Source organism: Andrena cerasifolii, chromosome 10, assembly GCF_050908995.1.
Source record: "Andrena cerasifolii isolate SP2316 chromosome 10, iyAndCera1_principal, whole genome shotgun sequence".
NCBI classification, from domain to species: Eukaryota; Metazoa; Arthropoda; class Insecta; order Hymenoptera; family Andrenidae; genus Andrena; species Andrena cerasifolii.
In genome coordinates this window covers 5,797,907-5,824,762 of record NC_135127.1, presented here as the reverse complement: position 1 = coordinate 5,824,762, position 26,856 = coordinate 5,797,907, and the positions used below count along the sequence as shown (strand labels likewise).

The 26,856-nt window shown below is 42.4% G+C and overlaps 8 protein-coding genes and 1 long non-coding RNA gene across 18 annotated transcripts; 5 read left to right on the top strand and 4 right to left on the bottom strand.

Moving 5' to 3' along the window:
• Window positions 1–26: 26 nt before the first annotated feature.
• LOC143374365 (COMM domain-containing protein 2-like) lies at window positions 27–1,520 on the top strand. The gene is made up of 5 exons (XM_076822484.1): window positions 27–223; window positions 289–366; window positions 448–530; window positions 624–797; window positions 1,247–1,520. Exons 1-5 carry the CDS (start codon window positions 157–159, stop codon window positions 1,451–1,453), a joined length of 609 nt encoding a protein of 202 aa, XP_076678599.1. The 5' UTR covers window positions 27–156; the 3' UTR covers window positions 1,454–1,520.
• A 147-nt stretch (window positions 1,521–1,667) lies between these two features.
• On the top strand, window positions 1,668–4,001 carry Lop2 (long wavelength sensitive opsin 2). 2 transcript variants are annotated; one of them, XM_076822467.1, is made up of 7 exons: window positions 1,668–2,148; window positions 2,226–2,464; window positions 2,548–2,654; window positions 3,034–3,140; window positions 3,217–3,364; window positions 3,430–3,707; window positions 3,783–4,001. In XM_076822467.1, the coding sequence occupies exons 1-7, from the start codon at window positions 1,958–1,960 to the stop codon at window positions 3,895–3,897; spliced, it is 1,185 nt and encodes a 394-aa protein (XP_076678582.1). In that variant the 5' UTR covers window positions 1,668–1,957; the 3' UTR covers window positions 3,898–4,001. The 2 variants fall into 2 exon arrangements, with proteins under 2 accessions (XP_076678582.1, XP_076678584.1); XM_076822469.1 differs by having other exon boundaries at window positions 2,008–2,148; window positions 2,226–2,430.
• LOC143374372 (uncharacterized) lies at window positions 3,157–6,372 on the bottom strand. Its single transcript, XR_013086644.1, has 2 exons — window positions 6,265–6,372; window positions 3,157–3,954 (listed from the first exon to the last, which is right to left on the bottom strand). It is a non-coding gene; the product is annotated as an uncharacterized LOC143374372 (long non-coding RNA).
• Window positions 3,988–6,539, bottom strand: Lop1 (long wavelength sensitive opsin 1). Of its 2 annotated transcripts, none has more exons than XM_076822471.1 (6): window positions 6,400–6,539; window positions 5,676–6,013; window positions 5,324–5,571; window positions 4,991–5,249; window positions 4,759–4,925; window positions 3,988–4,687 (listed from the first exon to the last, which is right to left on the bottom strand). In XM_076822471.1, exons 2-6 carry the CDS (start codon window positions 6,003–6,005, stop codon window positions 4,552–4,554), a joined length of 1,140 nt encoding a protein of 379 aa, XP_076678586.1. In that variant the 5' UTR covers window positions 6,006–6,013; window positions 6,400–6,539; the 3' UTR covers window positions 3,988–4,551. The 2 variants fall into 2 exon arrangements, with proteins under 2 accessions (XP_076678586.1, XP_076678587.1); XM_076822472.1 differs by having other exon boundaries at window positions 6,314–6,453.
• A 924-nt stretch (window positions 6,540–7,463) lies between these two features.
• Window positions 7,464–8,660, top strand: Sld5 (DNA replication complex GINS protein SLD5). The gene has a single exon (XM_076822483.1). The coding sequence runs from the start codon at window positions 7,863–7,865 to the stop codon at window positions 8,517–8,519; it is 657 nt and encodes a 218-aa protein (XP_076678598.1). The 5' UTR covers window positions 7,464–7,862; the 3' UTR covers window positions 8,520–8,660.
• LOC143374340 (ATP-binding cassette sub-family C member 4) lies at window positions 8,610–14,907 on the bottom strand. The gene is made up of 18 exons (XM_076822407.1): window positions 14,682–14,907; window positions 14,506–14,616; window positions 14,272–14,406; window positions 13,996–14,200; window positions 13,702–13,927; window positions 13,479–13,635; window positions 13,144–13,393; window positions 12,867–13,058; window positions 12,512–12,798; window positions 12,262–12,445; window positions 11,851–12,191; window positions 11,579–11,780; window positions 11,287–11,506; window positions 10,972–11,202; window positions 10,673–10,903; window positions 10,296–10,597; window positions 9,571–10,218; window positions 8,610–9,486 (listed from the first exon to the last, which is right to left on the bottom strand). Exons 1-18 carry the CDS (start codon window positions 14,753–14,755, stop codon window positions 9,403–9,405), a joined length of 4,080 nt encoding a protein of 1,359 aa, XP_076678522.1. The 5' UTR covers window positions 14,756–14,907; the 3' UTR covers window positions 8,610–9,402.
• A 569-nt stretch (window positions 14,908–15,476) lies between these two features.
• On the top strand, window positions 15,477–18,207 carry LOC143374353 (tubulin alpha chain). The gene is made up of 5 exons (XM_076822460.1): window positions 15,477–15,756; window positions 15,873–16,092; window positions 16,581–16,882; window positions 16,956–17,537; window positions 17,790–18,207. Exons 1-5 carry the CDS (start codon window positions 15,754–15,756, stop codon window positions 18,027–18,029), a joined length of 1,347 nt encoding a protein of 448 aa, XP_076678575.1. The 5' UTR covers window positions 15,477–15,753; the 3' UTR covers window positions 18,030–18,207.
• Window positions 18,208–18,693: 486 nt separating this feature from the next.
• Window positions 18,694–25,333, bottom strand: Nipp1 (nuclear inhibitor of protein phosphatase 1). 4 transcript variants are annotated; one of them, XM_076822476.1, is made up of 6 exons: window positions 25,191–25,333; window positions 21,077–21,137; window positions 20,838–20,988; window positions 19,747–19,967; window positions 19,471–19,674; window positions 18,694–19,389 (listed from the first exon to the last, which is right to left on the bottom strand). In XM_076822476.1, exons 3-6 carry the CDS (start codon window positions 20,983–20,985, stop codon window positions 19,024–19,026), a joined length of 939 nt encoding a protein of 312 aa, XP_076678591.1. In that variant the 5' UTR covers window positions 20,986–20,988; window positions 21,077–21,137; window positions 25,191–25,333; the 3' UTR covers window positions 18,694–19,023. The 4 variants fall into 4 exon arrangements, with proteins under 4 accessions (XP_076678591.1, XP_076678590.1, XP_076678589.1 ...); XM_076822475.1 differs by having other exon boundaries at window positions 20,838–20,991; window positions 25,191–25,332; XM_076822474.1 differs by lacking the exon at window positions 25,191–25,333 and adding an exon at window positions 21,265–21,834.
• Window positions 25,334–25,733: 400 nt separating this feature from the next.
• Window positions 25,734–26,693, top strand: LOC143374369 (NADH dehydrogenase [ubiquinone] 1 alpha subcomplex assembly factor 2). Of its 5 annotated transcripts, none has more exons than XM_076822492.1 (2): window positions 25,734–25,751; window positions 26,159–26,693. In XM_076822492.1, the coding sequence occupies exon 2, from the start codon at window positions 26,186–26,188 to the stop codon at window positions 26,636–26,638; it is 453 nt and encodes a 150-aa protein (XP_076678607.1). In that variant the 5' UTR covers window positions 25,734–25,751; window positions 26,159–26,185; the 3' UTR covers window positions 26,639–26,693. The 5 variants fall into 5 exon arrangements, with proteins under 5 accessions (XP_076678607.1, XP_076678606.1, XP_076678603.1 ...); XM_076822491.1 differs by lacking the exon at window positions 25,734–25,751 and adding an exon at window positions 25,775–26,045 and having other exon boundaries at window positions 26,179–26,693; XM_076822488.1 differs by lacking the exon at window positions 25,734–25,751 and adding an exon at window positions 25,775–26,045.
• Window positions 26,694–26,856: the final 163 nt, after the last annotated feature.

Sequence of the window (26,856 nt, the reverse complement as noted above, 5' to 3'; positions counted from 1 at the left end):
TGACGCTTGACGAAATCGCGCCTTAAGCGGTTGCAAGCGGTTGTAAAGATGGCGGCTCACTTGTCACCTGTCGCTCGCGGAATCCCCGGATCTTTTTTCGTATGAAATGCTGGACGATTAATTACCGCGTATATATCTTACTAAAACGAAACGATCATGTTGCTGACATTGAAGCCAGATCATAAGAAACATGTACTGCTTCTCACAGAGCATACACCGCAGGGTATGTGAAGCTGTTTTCTTAACCAGTTTCCTCTGTCCGGTGCGATACTAATTTATTTACATCAGTTCTGCAGGATTTCTGCAAATTGGCCGTAGATTATTTGCAGAAAGGACCAAATATTAAACTTTACAGCGCCGCTGCCCGTAAGTGGTGCAGAAAAATCATTGTATTAATATTTGAACGAGGCGTCAAGACACTCTGCTAAGCTTTCACTTTTGTTCCAGAGAAATTGGAGGTCGACGTGAATGTAATTAAAAATTCAGTGGAGGGACTTGTTAATTTATTACTGGAGAGTTGCAGATACAAGGTAATACAAATTTCATGTGAAAAGAAAGTAGCAATTCATTTTACAGACATCACCAAAGTTTTTAGTACTGAGTTTCAATGGTATTTCTTACAGTTAAGTGCGGAGGACTTCAGGGATTCTGTGATAGCTTTAGGCTTCGCCGAAGATCAGGAAACGATACTGAGCAAATTGTATAATGTTAAAAAGGATGAATTATTGGACTCGCTTACAAATATTGGATTCAAATTGCCAGAGTATCATGATATGGAATGGAGATTTGAAGTTCAGGTATCGACGATACTGTTTTTAGTAAATGGCGTTCGGCTTTGGTTTACGAGATATTTGCAAAACACTTCACTTAACACTAGAAGTACCGAATTTAACACATACTCAAATCGGTTCCCTACCATGCTTTACGCGCCCCCCGCCCTACTCTAGCCCCAACCAATACTAATAACGTCGGCTGTGAAACACTCGACGGCGACGAGAAGATGGTTGTGTTAGTAATGTATGTATAGGCAGATTTCAATGTACAATTATGCCAAGTTTTTTGCGAATATCTCGTAAACCAAAGCTGAGCGCCAAAAAGTTTGGAGGGAAATATTATTCAGAATGATGACCTTGACAACATTTGTGAAGCTCAAAGTCATCGGAGAATCCTCCCCTGAAGTAAACATTTACCCTGTTTTTATATTAGAGGGTTGAATTTAAGTGTTTCACGGGATGTATTTCTACAGATCGCATCGAGATCGTTATTAAAACAAGTCGCTCCCCTTATTACTTTGGATTTGTCCATAAAAGATTCGGATAAAAACGAGGATATCGAACATGTATTACTTCAAACTGATCCTGTCAATTTGCTACACATAACTCAGGAATTAGAAGAGGCCCTTCAAGAAGGTCGCAGTCAACACATTCGTAGACTTTCGAGAGTAATAAAATGATGTTTCCGGCAATAATATTATATAATTATTTTTTATCAAATAAATTGTACAGAATTCTGCAGGACAAGCTACTTGACTTCTTACTATACGCCGTGATGATGCACTGTGCGTAGTATTTAGATCATGTAAATTCGATTCATAAAAGCATATGTAAAGTTTCCCTTTGATTAGATTACACCAAATTGCAGCCGACAGTAGTTTCCATTCGTCATTCCATACTATACCGAAAGCGATGCGAATGCATTTGCTAGAACTGTAGATAAATTGATTTGAATATTTTATTGGATGACCTTATTGGATCACACTTTATGAAATGCATATAAAAGAGAAACGATACATTTGTAGCCGCAGTTCGTGAATCGGAACAGTGAAATGTGAGCGAGTATCGTGCTTTGCAGTGTCACCATTAATATGATGTAAATTTAAATGCCTTGTTAGTAAATCTTTCTTATTTTCCTCGCTTTTAAATATACACGTTCAAGACCAAGCACATATTTCCAAGAAATGGAGACAGTTATCTCAATGGGTACCTACAACATGACTACACCATTAATCATCGGAGCTGCAACTTTTCAAAATTCTATTTTAACAACAGCCGCGGGACCGCAGTTTGCGAGACAGTCGATGCACTTCAATAATCACACGGTTGTCAGTAAAGTGCCAGAAGATATGCTACATTTAATTGACACGTACTGGTAATAATAACAGTTATTGTGTACAGAAACTGTAATAATAATAATCTTTAATAGTTAATATCTTTTTCACAATGTAGGGTGCGATTTCCACCGTTACATCCCATATGGCATAAAATCTTAGGCCTCGTTATGATCGTATTAGGAATTATAGGATGGTGTGGAAACGGCGTGGTGGTTTATGTGTTTATAATGACGCCAGGACTGAGAACACCCAGCAATCTACTTGTAGTGAATCTCGCTTTTTCAGACTTTCTAATGATGGGCATCCAGTGTCCCCCAATGGTAATTTGTTGCTTCTATGAGACATGGGTTCTTGGTAAGGGAAAATAACTGTATAGAACTATAGACAACCTTAATGTAATAAAACTTCCAATTGTACAGAAATGACTCGCTTTCCAGGGCCTTTAATGTGTGACATTTATGCAATGGTTGGCTCTTTATGCGGATGTGCATCTATATGGTCCATGACAGCCATTGCTTTGGATAGATATAATGTTATAGTGAAGGTATATATACTTGCACACACAGTTAGTAGAAAAAGTATTTGTACACTTTTTAAAATCGCATAATTTTTTTTAGAATTGGTCCAAACGACATGAGTTTTTTTGAGAAGCTAGAAAGATTAATTTGCTAAGTGACGTGTTTCGTAGTTTTGAAAAAAATGCAATTGGTGGGAATAGCAAAAAATAAATCGTAAAGGTCGTTTTTTAAACTTTTTTTTTGTGAGCCTGTAATGAAAATTCAAAAAACCCGAAGACATGTACACAACTTCAATCTACAAACGGGTTTTTTGAATTTTCAGGCGTCCAAATACTTTTTTACTAACTGTAGATACTAATACTTTAAAAATGATGAGGAAGTTCTAATAAAATTAATTCTTTTTAGGGTATGTCTGGAAGACCTCTCACTATCAAACTAGCTCTCCTGGAAATCATAGGCATATGGTTGTTCGGATTAATATGGACAATTTTACCTATGGTAGGATGGAATAGGTAATACTTCGATTACTTCTTTGATGTGTACTGATAATATACACTTGTAATTGTTAACGTCCAATGTGTCAATTAGATATGTTCCAGAGGGTAATATGACAGCATGCGGAACAGATTACCTTAGCTTAGAGTGGGTCTCCAAATCGTACATACTAGTCTATTCAGTATTCGTTTATTACACGCCACTGTTTACTATTATTTACAGCTACTACTTTATCGTCTCAGTAAGTATCGAAAGATCTCGTTAATTGACCAAGTAGCGGCTACATAATATCTGTGCTCCACTTAGGCGGTTGCAGCTCATGAAAGGGGAATGAGAGAGCAAGCAAAGAAAATGAACGTTGCATCGTTGCGCTCCGGAGAGACTCAGGGCGTCAGTGCAGAAGCAAAGTTAGCGAAGGTGGCACTAACGACTATATCACTATGGTTTATGGCGTGGACCCCGTATCTCGTAATCAATTACATTGGAATATTCAATCGTACCCTGCTCACTCCACTCTTCACTATATGGGGCTCACTCTTTGCGAAAGCTAACGCAATATACAATCCAATCGTTTACGGAATCAGGTATTACCTGCTATACTCTATAAATACAGAAGTGTAACGTGGAGCAGTGATTTATTTCGCCAATGTGTTCTGCAGCCATCCAAAATACAGAGCCGCGTTGAAGGAGAAGCTACCATTTTTAGTGTGCGGCTCGACTGAGGATCAAGCTGCTGCTGGAGGGCAGAAAACCTCGGAAGCCGCTGGGAACTAACAGGATACTAAGCAGAATCTTTGATAAACTTTGCTCTGTTATGAAAGTCACGTAAATCTTCACCTGATAGTAATTAAATGAACACACACGTGCCGTTGCTTGAACAGTTTATTCTGATTTTATAAAATCAAGGTACCGTCGTGTCTCACGGTAATATGATACATAATACGCTTACGTAATCGGTAAACATAGGGCCGGTACCTGCTTTACCAAAGTGACGATGTACATGTCGCTATAAGGGAATGCGCAAACTTACGATCACCTTCATTAAATGGACGCCCAGCGATTCGCGTCGTGGTGAGATGCGAATCGCGTGGTCGTCGATGATAGGCGATTCGAAAGTTCGCTCATTTCAACGTTGCTCGGGACTCTTTCTCGACGAATTAGTCGGGGTGTCCTCTTTCAGACACGGCCGATTCGAATTTCCAATCGGGGGTTGCCAATAAAAAAATAGATTTCTCAACACGACAACCGATATTACTATTTACAATTCGTGTCTGTAATGAAGCTTAGCATCGTCCTTACGTCCTAATCAGGTGTATTTTACTTTACATCGTTCGTTAATCCCCGATCGCGTTGTAATCCATCGTGCGTAGGCTGTGGACGCTAGAGCGCGGGAGCTTTGTAAGACCAGTTGCTTGGATCGGTGCCGTTTTACGCGTTGGCTTTCTCGCTGTCGGCGACGGTGGTAGTGCCGGAGACGGTGGAGGTCGCATCCGTGGATGCTGGCTCGCTGGTGCAGGCCAGCGACGGGAACTTCGCGAACAGTGCAGCTCGATACTTCGGATGGCTGTGAGATCAGATGGACAAATATTAGATACCCATGAGCGCAACAGCGTGACGGCGGAGCCGCGCGGTTACCTGATTCCGTAAACAATCGGATTGTAGACTGCGTTGGCTTTCGCGAAGAGGGAGCCCCAGATGGTGAAGAGCGGAGTGATTTTGACGAGCTCGAATATGCCTGACGTGTTGATTACTAGATACGGTGTCCAGGCCATGAACCAGAGAGAGATGGTCATGAGAGCAATCTGGAATCATTAAACCGTTCCATTATACACGACCGAAGTGGAGTGCCGTGCCAATACGTAGATACCTTCGCCAGCTTGGCCTCTGCACTGGTATTCGCATTTTCGGATGATCGCAGAGAAGCGACGTTCATCTTCTTTGCCTGCTCGCGCATATTTTTCTCGTGGGCGCTGACCGCCTGGATGATGAACCAGTAGCTGTAGATGATGAGGAACAGCGGGGCGAAGTACACCCACGTGCCGTACAATACTAAGTACGACACGGACAGGATGTCTTGGCTGAAGTAGTCGGTGCCACACGCGGTCAGGTTACCCTCGGGCACGTAGCTAGCAAGGGATACAGCTGCTGTTAGCTAAACGAAAGCAGGAAAAGCTTCGCGATGGAGAAGAGGAGGGATTACCGATTCCAGCCGAACATTGGCGCGATTGTCCAGCCCAGAGAGAAGACCCATATACCCAGTATACGGAGCAGAGCGCCGGTGATGGTCAGCGGCTTACCGGCTAAACCCTTGACAATTACATTGTATCTGTCGAACGCGATCATAGTCATTGACCATATGGAGCTGCATCCGAACAAGGAGCCAAACATCGCGTAGATTTCACAGAAGAGAGGTCCAAATACCCACGTCTCATAATAGCAATTGATCACCTATCGGAGGAAAAGGGACTGGTCTTATTCTCTGTCCGGGTTTATTCTTTCAGTGCTCGGGAAGGCGTCGGAACTAGTACGTGGTCCGGTATCGTTTCACCCACCATAGGCGGAGACATGGTGAACATCATGCCGAAGTCGCTGAGGGCGAGGTTGACGACGAACAGATTACTCGGCGTCCGAAGGCTCTTTGTTGAGAGGAATATGTAGACGACCATACCGTTCCCGCTGACGGAGATGAAACCAAGCACTCCGATCACGAAGCCGAGGATCCCGAACCACATGGGATTCATAGGCGGGTACTGGTACCAGCGGATGTCGATGAGGTGAAGCATTTCCGGCGGAGCCTTGTCCACTACCGTCTGATTACCGAACTTGGTACCTTGGCCTCCCCATGAATAGGCTTCGTAGCTGGGCCCCCAGGAGACCGTCATTTTTGAATCTGCGAACAATTCAAACGGCATACCACTCTGATCGAATCGCTTAACACGTTCACAGTCTCTGCACGCGAACGTACACGCGGGTCCACTCGTTCGCCTCGAGAAGTGACAAAGACTCCCCCGTGCATAGATCAGATGATCGTGAACGCGTTGAAGCATCTACGTTGCTCCTTGAATCGTTTCGAGGGACTCGACACGCGAACCATTCCGCGAACGAATGAGGAGCGTCTATTTCATGGACTGTTTCGTTTACAGGACGGGAGAACTTGATCGAGAGGACTCGCCCGTGTAACACTGCTTACACGAAGGTATATCAACGATCACACTGTCCCCCGGGCCGCCACTCGAAACGATTTCACCATTGCCGTCACTGCTAGTCGCGGCTCACCTTCGGGCTACTTGGAGAAAATCGTGCTAGAACGAACTAATCCAAGTACACGTCTCAGATTGCTGTACAATCCGCCCGTCGGGATGCGTGAGTGAGGAAGGTCTGCTGTTAGGTCCACTCCTGGATGCGGCTCGCGTCAGCGTCGTCCGACCTCCGTTTAAATATGCACCGACGTCTCCGCCCGACCCTGCCATATGTACCCTTACGGGCCAGAGATTTCTATATGTTGTCGCGATCTAAGTCGACAAACAGTCTTAAGACGGTCTTTATTAAGTTAACGAGGATTTGAGAATACCTTGGTGTATCTTCAGCGCCGCACACAGAAACCTTACGTGGGGCTAAAATAGCAATAGAACACGAGGAATCATCCTATCCTTTGATTCTACAGCGTGTTTCTTGCACCCTTCTGTAACGTGATCCCGATCGCAAGACGCTTTGACCGCCTTTGCGCTCTTCGGCCTAGCAAACGGTCAGCGAACGGTATTCCCGCTTGAGACGTCCCGTTCTCCGTGCTATTCCACGGTTTCGGAAACGGTGAGATGCTCGAGCGAATACATCACGACGCCTTTGCGATTTCGGTGACCATCTATAGGTTCTATTCAGATTTAAACTTTAATATGGTTTCATGCTATAAGGAGCTTATTATAACAGCGTGTAACTTTGCCAGGTTCCCTCGATCGAGTTTTATGATTCTTGTGAAACGTCTCATTTCGGCACTTGGGCACGTTTACGTAACGATTCATTAATACTGTTGATCGTCCATCACAACGGGATCGGTTAATTTCGAAGGAATATTGGTATGATAGGTTTTGTAGCTGAGATGAGGGCAGAATGGGGCTGTTGATGCAATACCATGTGCCCCTGTGGGTAGGCAACAGACGATGGCTAGCGGTTGGAAGTCGCGCAGCTATCAGGGGCAACATGATTGTTCAAAGTAGAGCGAACAACGCAAATAAGGACTCCGTTCTCGAAGCATCTGGCCACGGAGTGGGGAATGCAAGGGTATCTGCTGATAAGGGGGCAATTATGTATAAGGAGACAGTCACCTCGGAACCTTGGAACTGAAAGCATAGCCCTTATCTGCCTTTCTAATAATCCAATCTAACGCGCGTGCTTTCGTTGTTTTCCGTTCACTTCAAAGTTCTCTGAAACGTACAATGTACCCCTAAAAGTGTTTAAAAATATATTCCGTTCAGTCCACTTTTAAATTTAAATTCACGAATGTGTCGTTAGCGCGAAATAAATTGCAATTCAAACAGCGCGATAAGTATCGACTGCAGATTACGCGACACGTGACATAATTTAAAATGACAGCGCAACGATTCACCGTGCGCTTTTAAACAGTCTGTTGACACTTCAGTGATATCGCGCGAAACTACGCAGAGATATTGAAAAAAATCGGGGTCCGCTGAAGTGTTTGGGAAACGCGACAGTAATTTTATTAAGGGAGAAAATTGTAAAACATGGAGGTTGAAGTGGAAGCGCGGTTAACAGCCGAGGGTGACGAGCACGAGGAAGAGGAATTAACTGCTCAGAGTGCTTTATTGGCGATAGAAGAAGCCTGGTTGAACGAGAAATTCGCTCCGGAGATTCTACCCCACCAGTCCGACCTGGTCGACTGCATGCTGCAGCAGATAGCGCACATGGAGGTCAACGTGAAGAGGTTAGAAAAAGGGGACATCAGGTTGATGATCCACAGAATGGAGCTGGACAGGATCAAGTTCGTTATATCCTGCTATCTCAGAGCTCGATTAGAGAAAATCGAGCTCTACACCATTCACATACTCTCGCAAGAAGCCAGCAGATCACCCGAGGAGTGCTACCTGACTGCTGCTGAGTTGCAGTACGCGAAGGAGTTTCTGTCTGGCATGGAAACGCTGTTCAGGACGATCGCTTTGCAGCACATGCCTGGCAACTTCCAGGCGTTCGAGGTTAACAAAGTAATGGTCAAGCCGAACATGAACGCGCACGTGTTTCTGAGAGCTAATACCAGAGTTAGCGGGATCATGTTGCCTGGGTCTATGGACGAAGAGATAGATCTGGAACCGGGCTCGCAACACATTATACAGTACAGCGCTGTTGCGGATCTGGTTAAAAACGGTACCGTTCAATTGATCTAGCGATTGGTACGAGTCGATGTATTGTGCAAGTTAATATTATCCATAGAGGGAGCAATGATTTTTATAGAAGGTTTTAGGGAAAAGCATATATCTGTATGTATATATAATTTATTACAAAAATTACAGTACAATGAGGCCAGATTGTTTACAGAATATTTCAGAATCCTTCTTAACATTGTACAATGTCGTTCGCAAAACTGTGTGTACAGATATATCTGTTAAAGTAGACTACGTAAGGTTCATACTCTTATTCGGAAAATATCAAAATATAAATGTACAAAGCACAGTAATAATCTTGGCGTAGCTCGCTCGTGGAAAGTTTCACTGGAGCTTAAAGATTATAAACTATTTTCATTGCTCTTGTATAATTAGATTCATCGAACGAGCTCTAAAATTATTTTGCTAACACGCAAGAGTATTTCGTACTCTTTATGCACTCTGTTTATAAAAAATACTATTATATCACATTGTAGGACAAACCCGTATCGATTTCAGGACGTACGTCAGTGATTATCAAAGTAATATGAAATATTTAAGTGTCTGTCGCTATAAAGCCGGGAATCCACCTGGAAGCTAAGCTAAGCTCTGCTATGTTTTAGCTTAGCTTTTGGTGGAAACGATTGAAGCGAACTTTTTTTAAAACGTAGCATGGCATAGCATTGCATAGCATAGCTTCTAGGTGGACTCCCGGCTTAACTTCTCGGTATCACACAATGTTCGCGCAGTGTGTCCTTAACTTAATTGATCTACTATTTTGATCGGACTTGAAAGCAGTTAAACGAGTACATAAAAAGGAAAACGTATGACCATTGTGTACTGCTTTTTAAGTATCTGTAAAGTATTTAACTATTAAGTACCTCTAACAATAAGTATCAGTGATTCTTCAACTGTCCTTTAAAACTGTGTTGCCATTGAGAATTTGCGGTTCTGCATGTGATTCCGTATGAGCAGAATGCTCCTTGTAAGCCTGAAAATTCAATAATGACTCGTAGAAACCAGCGGGCGTTATTTCAAGGGAGAATAATTATCGGCAAGGGGAAGTTTGACGTACCTCTTCAGCGATTTTCTTCAGTTGCTCGTACATTAGCTTCCCGGTTTCTTTGACCATACTGGTGAAGTGGCCCTGTTCGTTTTGAAGCAGAATGTACGGATGATCGAACTCGATCGCTTGTCCGTGATCCATGACCAACACTTTGTCGCTATCCATTATCGTGTTCAATCTGTGCGCTATGGTTAGTACTGTGCATTGTTTGAAGTTCTGCCTAATAGTCTTTTGAATCAAGAAGTCCGTTGCAGGATCTACGTTAGCAGTGGCTTCGTCTAGCAAAAGAATCTTATTGTTCCTTATGATTGCGCGTGCCAAGCAAAGTAATTGCCTCTGTCCCACGCTGAAATTGCTTCCTCCTTGTTGGACATCATAATCCAGAGAGGAAACGCTCGACTTTAATTCTACGTCGTCGAGGGCAGCCCAAAGAGTAGCGTCGTCGAAGTTGTGGAACGGATCGAGATTGTCTCGAAGCGTTGCCGAAAACAATATAGGCTCCTGCGGAATAATGGAGATCTTCTTTCTCAGGTCGTGAAGACCCACTTGCTTCGTGTCTAACTTGTCTATGCTAATGGTGCCTTCCAGCTTAGCCAAACGGAACAGGGCTGATATTAGAGAAGTTTTACCAGCGCCAGTACGACCAACAATTCCTATCTGGGGAAAGTAACGTTTAATCATTCGCGCGGCCAGTGTCCACAGCATGTGGGCGTTATCGAATAGCAAATAGTTACCTTTTCACCAGGCTTTATCAGGAAGCATAGGTCTTTGAGAACTGGAGGCGCGGTATCATCGTATCGCAGATATAAATGATCAAACTGGATTTCTCCCATGGAGGGCCACTGTCCTGCCGGCTTTTTGTTAGGTTCACTTTCGAACGGTCCCTCCTCGTCTAACTGCGTGAACTGTAGGATTCTTTCTACGCTGGTCATTTGTGCTATCGTTTCAGCAGTCTGTCGCATTCCGTGCTGAAGCATTCCACACAGAATTAGTACTTGTGAAATGGCTAGACCCACGTTCCCAGCGAATGTATTTCCTGAAGAAGATAAATGTGCGATTCATCGATTACAGTGCTAAGGAATATCGTAAAAGCTATCGAGTAATGAGTTACCATCGTCCAATATAATGAAGCTGTATGTAATAAACGCGATGAAACCGAGGGACACCATGTCCAGCGCGAATCCAAAGGCAGTGCTCGCCGCTATGGTCAAATAATAAGTGCTGGTATGGAGATCTTGGTGAACATCGAACTCTTTGCGAACTATATCCTGTGCCGAAGCCGAGCGAATCGTAGTCAGGCCTAGTAACGAAGAGCTGACGTGGGAGAAGACTGGGCTTTTCGCTGCGAAATTTAAAAGTGAGCATCGACAACGTATTATGAAAGGACAGTTGAAAGTCCATGTAACTTACTGGTTCCTTCAAAGCGTTTCATATCTTGTGCCGTGTTGAGATAGATGTTTCGTATTTGCCAATATAGAACACCCATGATAATCATTGGAAACACCGTCCACCAATTAATTAGCAGAACTTGTGTTAGAATTCCAACCATCACTGCAAATATCTGAATGGACTCTATCATTGTCCTAGGTAGCATTTCATCTACCGCTCCAACGTCCTTTGAGAAACGATTCAGGATACGACCTACAATCGAACGTCACAGCATTCTAGTAAAAGTAGATAATTAAAGAGACATAGTTAAAGTAGAAGCGTTTATTCGATACTTGCCAGAGGGATGCGTATCGAAGAACAGCATTGGCGCTTTCAGTAAACAAGAGAACATTAGATTATGCAGATTTCTACTGGCGTTCATGCATATCTTGTAAAACACGAGATTCCTAATCGTGGTCAGGACTATACTAGCAGTGATGAAAGCTCCGTAAATCCATAAGGCAGTGTCAGGATCGAGGTACTCCGTGTCATGAAATTTCATATTCATCATCCACGTCTAAGCATACAAGAATAACAGTAATTTGCTAGTACCCAAACTGATAAGGAAACGAAGTAAAATATTACTAACAATATTATCCGAACTCCTATTTTCCGGGATCGTTAAGAATTCAGGAGCTGTCTCATTAAAACTATCTATGCCTGGCAAAAGCGAGCCATTAATCAGTCCAATTGTGTCTTCTGTAAAGTTATTAGGTATCGTAGGATCTTGTGCGGACACTTGCAACGTGTGATTACTAACACTCTTTATGTATGTCTCTTCTTGCCTTGTCCTGAGAACGAAGAAAGTAGATAAGATTTTTCAGCTTACGCTGGAAATAGGGAATACGCTTAAACACCGACCAGTAAGCGACCCAATAATCGCAGCCGCTGCTCCCCGCTTGTCCCAAAATTAATGTGACTGCGAAGCTCAGTATCATGAAAATCGAACCCCCGGCCCTAAAGTACTTCCAATAGAGCGACTTCGAGATACCCCCCTTGGCCATCAATTCCTCCGTTTCTTGTGGCTCCACATCTTCGTCGTCTTTGCTATTCCCAGAATGAATGGACATTTCAGGCGACTGATTCTCGCTGATTTCTACGACTTCCGTATTCTCTTTCTGCTCTTCTTCGGACAGCATGCTTAAGAAATCGACCTCTTTATTTTGAAGCTGCGCGAACGTGCCCTCGTGCTCGATTTTACCCTAAAACGAAAATCGTAATAACGTCGATGCAGCGAGCGTAACTAGATTCTTTTATCCGCTCGGTGCTCACGTTATTCAATACGATGATGTAATCGCAACTTTTTAAGTGCTGCACTTGATGAGTTACGAGTATTCTTGTTTTACTGTGAAGATAGTCTTTGATACATTCGTTGAATAAATGTTTCCCAACGTGAGTGTCGACCGCGGATAGCGGGTCGTCTAGCAAATAAATATCCGCGCTCCTGTACACGGCCCTGTTGTAACAATCACCAATGTAATTTTCAACACGGTATCAATCGTTTCAAATGGATTCACTTTACCTAGCCAAATTTATTCTCGCGCGTTGTCCGCCGCTGAGCGACGCGCCTCTATCTCCGACTAAAGTCTTATCGCCGTAATTGAACTGTTGAAAATCTTTGGTGAGAGCGCACACTTTAACAACTTCGCTGTACTTCTTTGGATCGTAGGGTTGCCCGAAAAGAATATTGTTGCGCACCGAGCCCGCGAATAACCAGGCTTCTTGGCTGGCATACGATACGCCACCGTTCACTTGTATATCTCCGTGCGAGTGTTGCAGTTCTCGTAAGATTAATTGAAGGAATGAACTCTGAAAGGTGCAAGAATCTCATAATACCAATGGCCTACTAACGTATTATCCCATTTCTCACAAGTTACCTTTCCTGCCCCGACTGAACCAACAATGGCGTAGAGTTTCCCAGGCTCTATTCGAGCGTTGATATCGTGCAATGTATTCGCGATCGCAGTGTCCGACCAAGAAGCTGTAATATCTTTCATCGTAATGCTACCATCTCCACTGATCTTCTTAGGATGGATTAGATTGTTATTTTCTTTTAACAACAAGAAATTCTAAAGGAAAGTCAATGAATAGGATGAAACAGCGTGAAGTTTATAACCATTGACGCTGGTAAGCAAGACTAATTATTTATCTCACCTCGAGCCTCTTAATAGACACAACAGCCTCTGCGGTAGCTGACACAGCCATAGGGTAGAGTATAGCCATGGTTAACTGAAGGATATTAAAGTACTGGGCCATTGAAAATACTTTGTCGGCGGATATATTGTTTCCGAGAAGTACGTATGCCATAATTGTAAAGTATAAAGTTGTTCGTTCAGTAAATACAAAACTGGCTAATGTGAAGCCTCTTAAGTACGATGAACGTAAAAGGACGTCCACTTCACGGCTGCAAAATCACTCTACATGTTAATTCATTCAATAACATACAGCTCTTTTTATTGTTATTTATGTTGTTAAACGCTGAAAATAACCTTCTGACGAGGCTGACCAGCTTCTCGAATGGTTTCTCCCAAGTGTACATTTTAATAACTTGAATTCCACTAATGATCTCTGACATTAAGCGCACCCTTTCATCTGTTCTCAATGCAATTTTTAACCGCAACTTTGATGTCCATTTCCCTAGGTATCCTGCGAGGGCAACAGATTAATTAATAGCGCCGTTACCGCGTCGAAGCTTGTAACGAGAATATGTACCTTGTAGAGGTATAGTTTGTAAGCTTATCAGGAAAATTCCAGCTAAACAAGCAATCCCCACGCTCTCCCAGATTATGAAAGCAATCAGAGCACCTTGGATAGGCAAAATCCAAATGTAATGCAGAGATATAAATAACTGTTCGAATCTCGCCACATCGTTCGATAGTAAATTCACGATCTGCCCTGGAGTTGTGACGCTGGTGGAAAACTTCGACAGACGTAGAATCTAAAGGAGCGAGAGATCTAAAATAACAACGTTTGTTAAGCACAAACTTACGAAAGAGAATTTCTCACCTTTCTATACATCACAGAGGAACACGCTATTCTCATTCTCATTCCAACTTCCATTAAGCCTAAGTTCGAATGGTGAACAATGAAAATGCTGAGTAAAGTTAGAACTACAAGAGCGGAAGCATAAGCGTATGCTTCTGTGGCAGTGGACGTTGATCGTGGATCGAAGTGCCAAATAAGAATGCCTAGGACGTACGGTTGCAGAACTCTGCGATGTTAGAACAAAGATATTAGTAATGCCACAGTAATCCCGCAGTAAAATGCGCAAGGTGTATTTACTTTAAAAAAAGTGATAGAAAAAATTGCCATCCTCCGTAATAAGCGAACGACCATACGAATGTGTTCCTCAAAGCGTTGAAAAATTTAGGCTTTCTATAAACCTCCTCCGCCGCTTTGATCTCCTTAAACCAGTTCCTGAGCGCAGAGATAATAGGAGGGAATGTTAATGATGTAACTGTTGTTTGATCGGCGCTAGATATCAGCTGCGTGTAAATACCATTGTTTGATCTTTACCTTTCAAGTTTATCTCCGAGAGTTTGACTAACATCATCAGGCATAACACTGTATATATCCTTGACTTCGAGATCATGCTCCTTACTGTGCCAGAACAGGGGCTTCAACCACCTTGAATCCAAAGTTGAAACAGTTACACGTGAGACGGGGTAACGCGGACACTGCCAAACACTTACCAAAATATCAGTTTACTGAGTGGATTCGCCGACAATCTGGGATTAGGATTGTTGTACTTCTTACTAGCGTCCATGATCGATTCGTTCGCGCGGGCTCAAGCTACCGGCTCAAACGTAACACCATGCCGTCTGCTGGAGATTCGAGTCGCTCCACGAGACTGTTGGAAGTGTCAAGCCTGTCCGCGCTATCCCGTCAAAGTTGCTCGAGTCATCAATCATCGAGTCACGGGCACTCGGACGCCTCCAGATCGTGCGATAGAATTTTTCTCCTCGGGAGGATAGATAGCAAAGGAAATGTATCGCACAATGATTTATCAGATAGCAACACGTGCGTAAGCACGCGCACGATCGATCCGGCAGGATGTTATATAAGTCTCTTGAGATCGCCAGCACCGAAACCGTCGGGATCCTTGACTTCTTATTGACCACCGACGATTTAGTAACCGTCTATTTTTAGAGAGGCAGACAGAAATGCGTCCGAGCCGGACAGATCGAAAATGGAGATAGGAAACAGGATGTATTTTTCTCTCTTTATTTACGAGATAATACGGGTACAAATGCGAAGCATATTGCGGCATCGTGAATGCGAATTTCACATCACTGTTGGCGGCGAAATACGCTCGCACGCGTAGGACTTGCTTCGTCATTACGCGAAATCGCGGGTTACGGTCTATCGGCGGTATCAGCGATAAGGGAACGATAATTTAATTACTGAAGTAAACATCGCGTAGGTATTGTACGATTATTGTACGAGTACTGTAAAATGGTATGGCAGTCAATTCATGCTCGTTATGAAGAGCATCGGCGATGCTTCTGCATTGTTAGAAAGTATATACATATATATGTATATACACGATGTTCTCAACTTTTTTTTTTCGTTCAATTTCATTGCGCAATTTTGTCGTCCAGGCAACTGAAATAAATTGTCACAGTACTTCCTTCCTGGGTAGTGGATCGCTGACATCAAAATTTCCTGTGATTAATCAAAATTTTATAATCCCCTTTCGGTTCCACGGTCCAAGAAAATCTGAGATATCTTTATCAAGAAGCACCGGCACTGGAAATCATCAAAATGGTATGACTTAAGCGGATTCCGCCGGATTTGAATTGCATCAGAGTATACTCTTGCCGAGACTTTAATCCCGGAGCTTATTGATTGAAAAATTGCGTTATTTGCTCGTCGCCTTTCAGCGTGAGTGTATATCGATGCACGTTGGCCAAGCCGGCGTACAAATGGGCAACGCCTGTTGGGAGCTTTATTGCCTGGAGCATGGGATTCAACCTGACGGGACGATGCCGTCAGACAAAGTGTCCGGGACGAACGATTGCTTCAACACTTTCTTCAACGAGACGAGCTCCGGCAAAATGGTCCCCCGCGCGGTGATGGTGGACCTCGAGCCCACGGTCGTCGGTTAGCCTTCTTCGATTTACACCAGCATAGATCAGATGGGCGGTCCAAGGACGCTAGCATCCATAGCGTCTTGTACGTGCTGCATGGAAGAGGGTGCTCGAAGCCAATGAAGCGACGGGTATGCCACGGATAGGGAAAACTCTAGTAGTGTGCGTGTAGGCTCATACCCTTAAGGTGAAATTCCACGGCGCCCGGCTCGCCGACTCGCGCTCACCAAGCCGTCTCGTCGAACCTGAGCGAGCCGAGCACGTGCCGTGGAACTTCACCTTTAGGGCCTAAGGGCACACTACTAGAGTTTTCCCTATCCGTGGCATGCCCGCCGCTTCATTGGCTTCGAGCACCCTCTTCCACGCAGCACGTAGAAGACGCTATGGATGCTAGTGTCCTCGGACCGCCCACCTGATCTTCGCTGATTTACACGATTACAGCTTTGATAGCTTCTAGATTACTCGAGAATGTAGATGTTTAAAATGAAACATGTCCCTTAGACGAGGTACGAATAGGCCCCTACAAGCAACTGTACCACCCCGAGCAATTAATCACCGGCAAAGAAGACGCTGCCAACAATTACGCACGCGGTCATTATTCCATAGGCAGAGAAGTGATAGACTCTGTGATGGACAGGGTACGGAGGCTGACGGATCAGTGCACCGGTCTCCAAGGTTTCTTCGTCTTCCACTCGTTCGGAGGCGGCACCGGATCGGGATTCACCTCGCTGCTCATGCAGAAGCTCTCCGACGATTACGGGAAAAAGAGCAAGCTAGAGTTCGCCGTCTACCCGGCGCCACAAGTACGAAAGTTTAGGGAAATGATAGAGGCATCCCCTTCCCCCTTTGTCATTCTCATGCGAAACATACGTTTAGGTGTCCACCGCCGTCGTGGAGCCTTACAACGCGATCCTGACGACCCACACGACGATCGGGCATTCAGATTGCGCGTTCATGGTCGATAACGAAGCGATTTACGATATCTGCCAGCGGAAGCTTGGCATTGAACGGCCCTCGTACGCCAATCTGAACCGCCTTATCAGTCAGGTGGTATCGTCTATAACCGCATCCTTGAGATTCGACGGTGCTTTAAACGTGGACTTGACCGAATTCCAAACGAACCTGGTGCCGTACCCTAGGATCCATTTCCCCCTGACCACTTACGCCCCGGTGGTGTCGGCCGACAAGGCCTTCCACGAGGGTATGTCCGTCGCGGAGATAACGTCCGAGTGTTTCGAAGCCTCCAACCAGATGGTCAAGTGCGATCCCCGGGAGGGAAAGTACATGGCCTGCTGCCTGCTCTACCGCGGCGACGTTGTCCCGAAAGACGTGAACGCTGCGATCGCCGCGATGAAGGGTAAAAGTAGCATACGCTTCGTCGACTGGTGCCCGACCGGCTTCAAAGTCGGTATCAATTATCAGCCACCGACCGTCGTCCCTGGCGGAGACCTCGCCAAGGTATCAATTATTGCGCAAACCACGTCGTTACCGGACAGCGATTAAAGAACGAAGTCGTCAAACACGCCCGGCGTTTCGTAACTGCGGGATAGCTTATGCTGCCAGTCATGTTCCTTTGCAAGAAATCTTTGCACGTCTCATATTCCTTTTTTAAACCCTGTCCCACGGTCGCAGCTTTATGGCAATTTGATTCTTTAAGAGGTTTAGGAGAATTGTGAATCCGAACGGATTAAAGAGCTGGGAATCGTTTAGGTGCAAAGGGCCGTCTCCATGCTATCGAACACCACTGCTATTGAAGAGGCATGGGCGAAGTTGAATTACAAATTCGATTTAATGTATCATAAGCGAGCGTTCGTCCATTGGTACGTCGGGGAAGGCATGGAGGAAGGCGAGTTCGCGGAGGCCCGCGATGATCTTGCTGCGCTCGAGAGAGACTACGAGGAAGTTGCCCTGGAGTCCTCCACCACGCCGGATGCTTCGCTGGAATATTAAAGATGAACGCGCAAAACACTTCATTGGGATTTCCACCAGCACTGTTCGACTGCCCGAAAGGAAAGGGACCGATCCGATACGATAAATTGTACCGTATAAAAGATCTACTTTTATACCTCGTCCTCTATGTTTTTGTGACTCGTATGTCTTTTTTTAATAAAATTATTTTTCTTTAGTAGAGTTGTGGATATTTCGCGTAGCTAAACGGCTTTAATTAAAGGGTCGTTAATGGACAGGTAAAGGAAATCTTTCTCGGGATGAAAGTAAAGTACACTGAGTTGCGCAACACTCTTTGTTCCGACGAGTATTAAAGCGAAATTTATTGAGAATTCCAGGAATCGTTTGAACTTAAATTGATATTACATTTATAATTATTGCACTGAACGCGCAAGTAACAAATCATCGTTATTTTCCTTGAAACAAAGAACAGTCGCGCGATAACGGTAATGTACTGCTAATAGTGTTAATTGCAAGGAATACGTGTCGCTTAGTAAACACTTTTTACACGTAAACGTAACACGCTGTTTCCATTGTGCTTGAAAAGTTTGCCCAGCGGAATTAAATAGAATATACGGTAAAGCAATGACGTGAGTATTATGACAAAAAAAAAGGATTTCTTTCCGCCATCCTTCTGATATTTATTCTCACTCTCTTAAAACTAAAGTAAGATAAATCTCTGTTTATTCACGTTTCTTTATCTTACAGGGAATTTTAGTTACAATTTTGATCTTTACGAGGATATTACGCGTAAATGACCATCACATTTAAACGATCCACCGAGGGTAAAACGAGAAGAACTTGCTTCCGAAATACAATAGAATTATGCTTGAAACGGATTCGGCTTGAATATTCAAGGTATCGATGTAGTTACGTAAGATTAACTAAAACATCTTTGCTGTAACGACAGCGAATTTATGCGCAGGTTCTTATATAACTTAATTTCTAAAATCCGTATGATAAAAACTATATAGTAAAAATAAGTTCCCTAATGTTATTACACCAGCAGCGTCGGTATAGGCTTTTTCCCGGGCCAAGCCTCTTTGGCGTATTTTTTCTTTTTTGGTTCCATAGTTCGTGTTTCTGTAGGTCCTGGTATTTCCGGTACGTGCGGCGCTTCCGTTTGTATTTGATTGGGTGACATCTCCACCTCGGGCGCCGGATTTGGTAACGCGATACCAAGCCGAGACGTTAACGAGGATAGAGCACTAGAGAACGGATTAAGAGACAACGACGAGGGGGTGAACTGTTCGGGCGGTAGATCGTGATAGAGTTGAGGCGCGGTCGATGTAGGTTGATGTAGAAGCTTCAAAGGATTGTGATCTTCTGACAGCGATATCAAGCCTCCTTCCATACGCATTCTCTAAAGCACGAGTAATATCGAACGTGTTAAATAATATACGTACAATTAAAAATCGAGATGTATGGCAAAAGTGAAACATACTTTACTGGGTACCACGGTCGTTTGTACAAGATTACGAAATCTGCCAACTGAGGGATCGACGTCCTCCGGGTTTATTACCTCCTCGTCGTCGTTGAAAGTAATTCCCTTTTTCTTTCGTTTCCTCGTTGGTTTATGAATCTCGTCGTCCGTTATACCCAGCATAGATATACGTCTATTGTGCGCAGTATTAAATTCTGTTAGGTTCTGTAACAAACAGTACGATCGTTACTGTGCCCTTTGACCATGCAATTCGGAAGCAGACTATCAAATGCGTACATCAAGCTCCGTCTCTGTTTCGGGCAAGCCTAATAAACCACCAGCGTCGATGTCTTCAGACAGCTTTTCTAGCTCTTCGATAATCGGTCTGGTACCCGTTTGTGGTCTTTCTCTGATAATATAGTACCGAGTAGACGCTCCAAAATGAAATGTGCTATCGATCGGTAACTGTGTAGGTTTGTGAGCTTCCAAACGCAAATTACCGATGAAAGTCCCGTGCGCTAGGGAATAAATTCGTGTTTGCGATATTAACAGTTTGAATTTTCAATGTTCTCTTGAAGGTAGATACAGCGATAAGCCGATACTTGAAAATTTTCTTTTGCATTCTTTGAAAAGATGATTAAGGGGTCATTCTGGTAATCACGCCGCAAAATTCGGCAACATTTAGGCTTTTTTTCTCAGTGAATACAATGAATAACAATATCATACTTTTTTTTCATTTATTAAGCTACTTGTAATGTATACGGAACAATTTTTTAAATACACTTTTAATTGTGTTTTTTCAATGTTATCTGGAGTTCAAAATCGCGCTTTTGAAAAGAAATACCTCCCTGGCGGAAGTGAGTTAAGCTCACAAACTCATCTGAATCGCAGGTGCCAAAATTAGGCACATAAGTCAAAATATAACAAAATTGAGCGCATTCAAACTTCAAGAATGGAAAATTTCGAAACTTGAAGTTTGAATGCGCGCAATTTTGTTATATTTTGACTTACGTGGCTAATTCTGGCACCTACGATAGCAGTACTCATAATGATTAAGAATCAGCTTGGTTTTTTTGTTTCAGATGAGTCTGTGAGCTGAAATCACTCCCGCCATCTTTTCAAAGGCGCGATTTTGAACTCCAGATAAGATTGAAAAAACACAATTAAAAGTGTATTTAAACAATTGTTCCGTGTACATTATAAGTAGCTTAATAAATGAAAGAAAAGTTTGACATTGTTATTCATTGTATTCGCTGAGAAAAAGAAACCTGAATGTTGCCAAATTTTGCGTTGTGATTACTAGAATGACCCCTTAATATTTAGAAAGTATTTCATGTTACGAGTAAATTAATGCACTGCGAGTTAGGAATAGATGCGCATGTACTTACTGCTACCCAAATCGACCAGAAACGCTCGATTTAGATGCTTATGATAAACAAGGGCGGAGTGAACACGAGAGCAAGAAGCGTGGTCTATACAGAAATCGTTTAATTGTTGATTTCGACCAAACAAATAGCATTTCTTTTCGTCGACCATTAACTTCTGCAACAAAATGATTAGTGCTTTCAGTATCCTCCCAGACAGACACGAATCCTTAACCAATGATCACGATACAAGGCTATCATACCTGTATCAATTTGTCATTTTTTAATACATCTAAGTGCAATCCAACTGGTGGCTTTCCAGCCCTGAAAAAACATAACCTTTGTAGACTATGATATTCGACACACGTCTGCGTTGATAAATACTATCGAGTGGGCAGTATAGCGCCGAACTGCTGGCCTAGAAACGCCAACAAGAATTTTGCAAACGTACCAATTAGGGACTTCGTAATGATTAGCCATTACCACGTCGTTATAATTTACTTTGTTATTCGATTAAGGATGTATCGAGTAGGAAGAAAAACACATCCGATGTCAGTAATGCTAGAACGTCATGGTTAACCAAATGGTGACAAAGTTTCGTTGCAATTCCTCGTAAAATTTGCTATTCACGTTCCATAGATTGATCAATGTTTATCGGATAAACAGTGGATATGTACGAGCGTCCATTAAGAAAGTGGTTTTGTAAAAATATAATGCAAAATGTTATTTTGATGCCGTGTACATATTTATATACTCCTCAAATATGTAGTCGAACTGTCTGGCACCCCGTGCATGATTAAAATGTTTAATGCCAAGAATTTTGGGCACATTTGGGCGCGCTACTAATTCAATATAACGTTCATCGTGCAGGCATCAATCGTATATGTTTTAAATATTATCGGAATGTAATATGTTGATGAGAAATTAAATTAAGTGATGAGGAAGTGCAACCCCCATTTCGATACAGCCCTGGAGTTCCTTTACGTACACACACAGTTAAGAAATATTGTTCCAACCAGCACACATGTGCCATCGAGGAGCTTTCTCTTTACGACTGAGCGTTTACTTCAAGCGATACGCAGACTGGATGCGCGTAGGATTATTATGCAGTTGATCGCCACTGCCGCTGCTTTATTTAAAAGTAAACAGTTTATTCGACAGAGTTTGCTACACTTTCCACTAGTTTCTTATGGAATATTTTCTCCTTCACAATTGTACCATCGACAACGGATTACGCTGTGTATTAAATATAGATCTGTATCAAACCTACAAAGAAATAGTTATTCGTATTCAATCCCTTTTAGTGATTGCAGTTTCAATAAAATAGCTGAAGTTGTCACAAAGTTAGTACGCCATAGGGGGCGATAAATAAATACTTTTCTTGTACAAGATTTTTTTCCACTCTAGCAGCTATTATTTTACATGCTACATAATGCTACATAACCTTTTAATAAATTGCGATTGGACGAAATAGCAAAAAAAATAGTAAAGGTCGTTTTTTCTTCTTTTTTCTGAGCCTGTAATGAAAATTCAGAAAACCCGTTTGTAGATTTAAATAAGTTCTATACATGCTGATAATTACATCAAAGTCGTTGCTCTGAGCTACAAACGTTTAAATATCGCAGAATAAAGTCGAAAATCGCGAAATTCCCAAAATGAGCGATTTCTTAAGCGATTATTAAATTTAGGTGAAATTAGCTTGATTTTAGTGATATTTAACTCGAGGAAATCAGGTTCACGAAGTTCAGGTCAAATTAGCTTGATTTATGGTGACTGGTTGGTTTTTTGTCTTTGAAGCTGAAATTTAGTATACCTCTTCCCGCTTCATGTTCTCCTGATACATTTCTCCAAAATCTGGCCAAAATTTTCAGAATCCTCCAAAATTGAGCTTCGTAACAGGATAATATGACGTCATAAGAGGTGGCACAAGGTATTGTCACCGAAGAGAGAATCTAAGGCGGAGAACTATTCAACGTTGAGGCGCAGAGTTTTTGAAAGGCGTCCAACGCTGAAATATAGAATACTTCCTTCCGCTTCATGTTCTCCTGATACATTTCTCCAAAATCTGACCAAAATTTTCAGAATCCTCCAAAATTGAGCTTCGTAACAGGATAACATGACGTCATAAGAGGTGGCACAAGGTATTGTCACCGGAGAGAGAATCTAAGGCGGAGAACTATTCAACGTTGAGGCGCAGAGTTTTTGAAAGGCGTCCAACGCGGAAATATAGAATACTTCCTTCCGCTTCATGTTCTCCTGATACATTTCTCGAAAATCTGGCCAAAATTTTCAGAATCCTCCGAAATTGAGCTTCGTAACAGGATAACATGACGTCATAAGAGGTGGCACAAGGTATTGTCACCGGAGAGAGAATCTAAGGCGGAGAACTATTCAACGTTGAGGCGCAGAGTTTTTGAAAGGCGTCCAACGCTGAAATATAGAATACTTCCTTCCGCTTCATGTTCTCCTGATACATTTCTCCAAAATCTGGCCAAAATTTTCAGAATCCTCCAAAATTGAGCTTCGTAACAGGATAACATGACGTCATAAGAGGTGGCACAAGGTATTGTCACCGGAGAGAGAATCTAAGGCGGAGAACTATTCAACGTTGAGGCGCAGAGTTTTTGAAAGGCGTCCAACGCTGAAATATAGAATACTTCCTTCCGCTTCATGTTCTCCTGATACATTTCTCGAAAATCTGGCCAAAATTTTCAGAATCCTCCGAAATTGAGCTTCGTAACAGGATAACATGACGTCATAAGAGGTGGCACAAGGTATTGTCACCGGAGAGAGAATCTAAGGCGGAGAACTATTCAACGTTGAGGCGCAGAGTTTTTAAAAGGCGTCCAACGCTGAAATATAGAATACTTCCTTCCGCTTCATGTTCTCCTGATACATTTCTCCAAAATCTGACCAAAATTTTCAGAATCCTCCAAAATTGAGCTTCGTAACAGGATAACATGACGTCATAAGAGGTGGCACAAGGTATTGTCACCGGAGAGAGAATCTAAGGCGGAGAACTATTCAACGTTGAGGCGCAGAGTTTTTGAAAGGCGTCCAACGCTGAAATATAGAATACTTCCTTCCGCTTCATGTTCTCCTGATACATTTCTCGAAAATCTGGCCAAAATTTTCAGAATCCTCCGAAATTGAGCTTCGTAACAGGATAACATGACGTCATAAGAGGTGGCACAAGGTATTGTCACCGGAGAGAGAATCTAAGGCGGAGAACTATTCAACGTTGAGGCGCAGAGTTTTTGAAAGGCGTCCAACGCTGAAATATAGAATACTTCCTTCCGCTTCATGTTCTCCTGATACATTTCTCCAAAATCTGGCCAAAATTTTCAGAATCCTCCGAAATTGAGCTTCGTAACAGGATAACATGACGTCATAAGAGGTGGCACAAGGTATTGTCACCGGAGAGAGAATCTAAGGCGGAGAACTATTCAACGTTGAGGCGCAGAGTTTTTGAAAGGCGTCCAACGCTGAAATATAGAATACTTCCTTCCGCTTCATGTTCTCCTGATACATTTCTCGAAAATCTGGCCAAAATTTTCAGAATCCTCCGAAATTGAGCTTCGTAACAGGATAACATGACGTCATAAGAGGTGGCACAAGGTATTGTCACCGGAGAGAGAATCTAAGGCGGAGAACTATTCAACGTTGAGGCGCAGAGTTTTTGAAAGGCGTCCAACGCTGAAATATAGAATACTTCCTTCCGCTTCATGTTCTCCTGATACATTTCTCGAAAATCTGGCCAAAATTTTCAGAATGCTCCAAAATTGAGCTTCGTAACAGGATAACATGACGTCATAAGAGGTGGCACAAGGTATTGTCACCGGAGAGAGAATCTCTCAGGCGGAGAACTATTCAACATTGAGGCGCAGAGTTTTTGAAAGGCGTCCAACGCGGAAATATAGAATACTTCCTTCCGCTTCATGTTCTCCTGATACATTTCTCGAAAATCTGGCCAAAATTTTCAGAATGCTCCAAAATTGAGCTTCGTAACAGGATAACATGACGTCATAAGAGGTGGCACCAGAGAGCAAGTTGAAGATGGAGAATTATTTGACGCGATACTTTAACGCGACGCTTTGATACTAGCACTCAGGCTATCTTTCATGGATATGATTTGATACAGGAAACGGGAATGGATGTGACAGCAAGGACTAGTTAAATAATAATTCTTTGTTATCACTTTGCTGCATTTTATTGAAATACTCAAAGTGTAATACAGTGATGTTACACAAATGTTTTCTTACTATGCATGTAGTATGCACGCGTATAACAATTATTATATTATTTTCACATCGCTGAACGCAGTGTAAAATGCAGCAGGTGACCGCAATCATTGCGTTGGACGTAAATGTTTCTTACCTGTAAACAGAAGAGAAGTACTATTAATAATCTAACAATTAATACGTTCTCGGTATAACAAACAAGGTTGAAACAATCGAAACTTTACCTTAACGATTGGTCCAATCGATGGTCCGTGATTCAATCATCCAAAACTATCGATAGCGGTGACTATCGATATTTTTCCGATAGTAACATCGATCATCGGTCTGCATAATAATTTCATGTGCATCGCCTTAAGGTAGAACTTGGCCATCGTGGTTCGTAGAATTCGTAGATTACTTTTTGTTAATTTCTCCAACGTGCATTTTGAATATTTGCAGATTTGTGCAATCTTTGTTAGCCGATTGTTCGTTGGATTCATAAATGGTTGTTGCGCGTCTTGATCTGTAAAATGTACAACCGCTACTTAAAACAATAAATAAACAAATTTTGTTTTGCAATGGTATTATAATAGATCTATATTATTGGTCTGGAATATTGTTATATCAAGCGTGTGGTCCAATACTTTCCCTACCCTGAAAACATGTGGAAACGTAATGCGAAGAGGCGTCACTTATAATTGTTCTTACTGAACCCTAGGTGATTATCTCTACCTATATTCACTTTAATTACTTTAATTAAAAATATACAATCGATATAAAGACAGTATATCTATTCTATACATACTATTATAAGTATCGTAGTTGCGAAATTATTAGAGCCACAACGTCATTACAAATGTTACATACAGCATATCCTAAATACACGTTACTGACAGGTACATGGAACTTTGTCTCGCCTGTTCCTACGTATATTGGTTGAAATAATTTCGTGTTCGTGATTGTATTCATCTTTGTACATAGTAGTAATCGTAGTGTATTTGATCCACAAATTGTAAGTACTACAGACTAAATAGCATTAAATGTTGAAATCATTTCGACTTTCCAACCTAACCAACATTGAATTCAAGTAGCGCACGACGCATATTCTCAGTTCAATTGTTTTAGTCAGAGTTTTCCGAATACAGTAGCGAAATGTCTGGAAAAGAGCGAGGCGTATTCCAACTCATTTGGAAGAGTTTCTTCGCTTCTCTAAAACCAAATTTCACACGATCCAAGTTAATGGGCGAAGACTTCTACGGCACTAAATATTACGAAGTACCGGTTGCGAGTAATTCTTCGCGCAAAAAGCCATCCCGCTATTTTGTGCCAGTAAATAAGGATAATCATGAACAGGAGCTACCCGCAGAGTGGGAAGCATGGTTAAGGTATCGTAGGGCAGAACCGCCAGCGAAAGAGGAAGTGGAAGAAAATTATCGTATAGCAAATCAAAAGAAAGAAAATGCTGCGAGGATAGAAGCCATGTACTCGAATATGAAAACGAATAAGCCAGAAGTGCTGCCTGAAAAGAAAGGGCAACAATCGTTTCCAACATACGATGAATATCAAAAAGATGGTCAAGATTATAAAATAAAACGCCCGTGGTAGAAATACAGAAGCAATGAATAGTGAAGTGTAAATAAGAATAAACGATTTAATTTAATTGAACTGTGTAATTAATTCATTGCTTGTTTAAAATTAATGAAATACCTAGTAAATATGTACAAAGTTTATTGTAACATATACTTGTGTTATGATGTATAATTTATGCACGTATTGTATGTATGAAGTATAGTTGATACGTAAAACAATTTATTAATACCCTA

Bases quoted from the DNA above. Each gene is read 5' to 3' on its own strand.
- LOC143374369 (XM_076822492.1), top strand. From the start codon at position 26,186: ATGTCTGGAAAAGAGCGAGGCGTATTCCAACTCATTTGGAAGAGTTTC.
- Lop2 (XM_076822467.1), top strand. From the start codon at position 1,958: ATGGAGACAGTTATCTCAATGGGTACCTACAACATGACTACACCATTA. The intron at 2,149-2,225 runs GTAATAATAACA...TTCACAATGTAG, and splicing joins CATTTAATTGACACGTACTG to GGTGCGATTTCCACCGTTAC. The intron at 3,365-3,429 runs GTAAGTATCGAA...TGCTCCACTTAG, and splicing joins GCTACTACTTTATCGTCTCA to GCGGTTGCAGCTCATGAAAG.
- Lop1 (XM_076822471.1), bottom strand. From the start codon at position 6,005: ATGACGGTCTCCTGGGGGCCCAGCTACGAAGCCTATTCATGGGGAGGC. The intron at 5,572-5,675 runs GTGGGTGAAACG...TTCCTCCGATAG, and splicing joins TCACCATGTCTCCGCCTATG to GTGATCAATTGCTATTATGA. The intron at 5,250-5,323 runs GTAATCCCTCCT...ATCCCTTGCTAG, and splicing joins CCAATGTTCGGCTGGAATCG to CTACGTGCCCGAGGGTAACC.
- LOC143374353 (XM_076822460.1), top strand. The intron at 16,093-16,580 runs GTTAGCCTTCTT...CATGTCCCTTAG, and splicing joins CCTCGAGCCCACGGTCGTCG to ACGAGGTACGAATAGGCCCC. The intron at 16,883-16,955 runs GTACGAAAGTTT...ACATACGTTTAG, and splicing joins CCGTCTACCCGGCGCCACAA to GTGTCCACCGCCGTCGTGGA.
- Nipp1 (XM_076822473.1), bottom strand. From the start codon at position 21,293: ATGGCTAATCATTACGAAGTCCCTAATTG. The intron at 21,138-21,264 runs GTACGTTTGCAA...ATGTTTTTTCAG, and splicing joins CATTACGAAGTCCCTAATTG to GGCTGGAAAGCCACCAGTTG. The intron at 19,675-19,746 runs GTACGCATTTGA...TGTTTGTTACAG, and splicing joins AAACAGAGACGGAGCTTGAT to AACCTAACAGAATTTAATAC.
- LOC143374340 (XM_076822407.1), bottom strand. From the start codon at position 14,755: ATGGACGCTAGTAAGAAGTACAACAATCCTAATCCCAGATTGTCGGCG. The intron at 14,201-14,271 runs GTAAATACACCT...CTAACATCGCAG, and splicing joins TTTCTATCACTTTTTTTAAA to AGTTCTGCAACCGTACGTCC. The intron at 13,928-13,995 runs GTGAGAAATTCT...TCGCTCCTTTAG, and splicing joins CCTCTGTGATGTATAGAAAG to ATTCTACGTCTGTCGAAGTT.
- Sld5 (XM_076822483.1), top strand. From the start codon at position 7,863: ATGGAGGTTGAAGTGGAAGCGCGGTTAACAGCCGAGGGTGACGAGCAC.
- LOC143374365 (XM_076822484.1), top strand. From the start codon at position 157: ATGTTGCTGACATTGAAGCCAGATCATAAGAAACATGTACTGCTTCTC. The intron at 531-623 runs GTAATACAAATT...TATTTCTTACAG, and splicing joins TGGAGAGTTGCAGATACAAG to TTAAGTGCGGAGGACTTCAG. The intron at 798-1,246 runs GTATCGACGATA...GTATTTCTACAG, and splicing joins AATGGAGATTTGAAGTTCAG to ATCGCATCGAGATCGTTATT.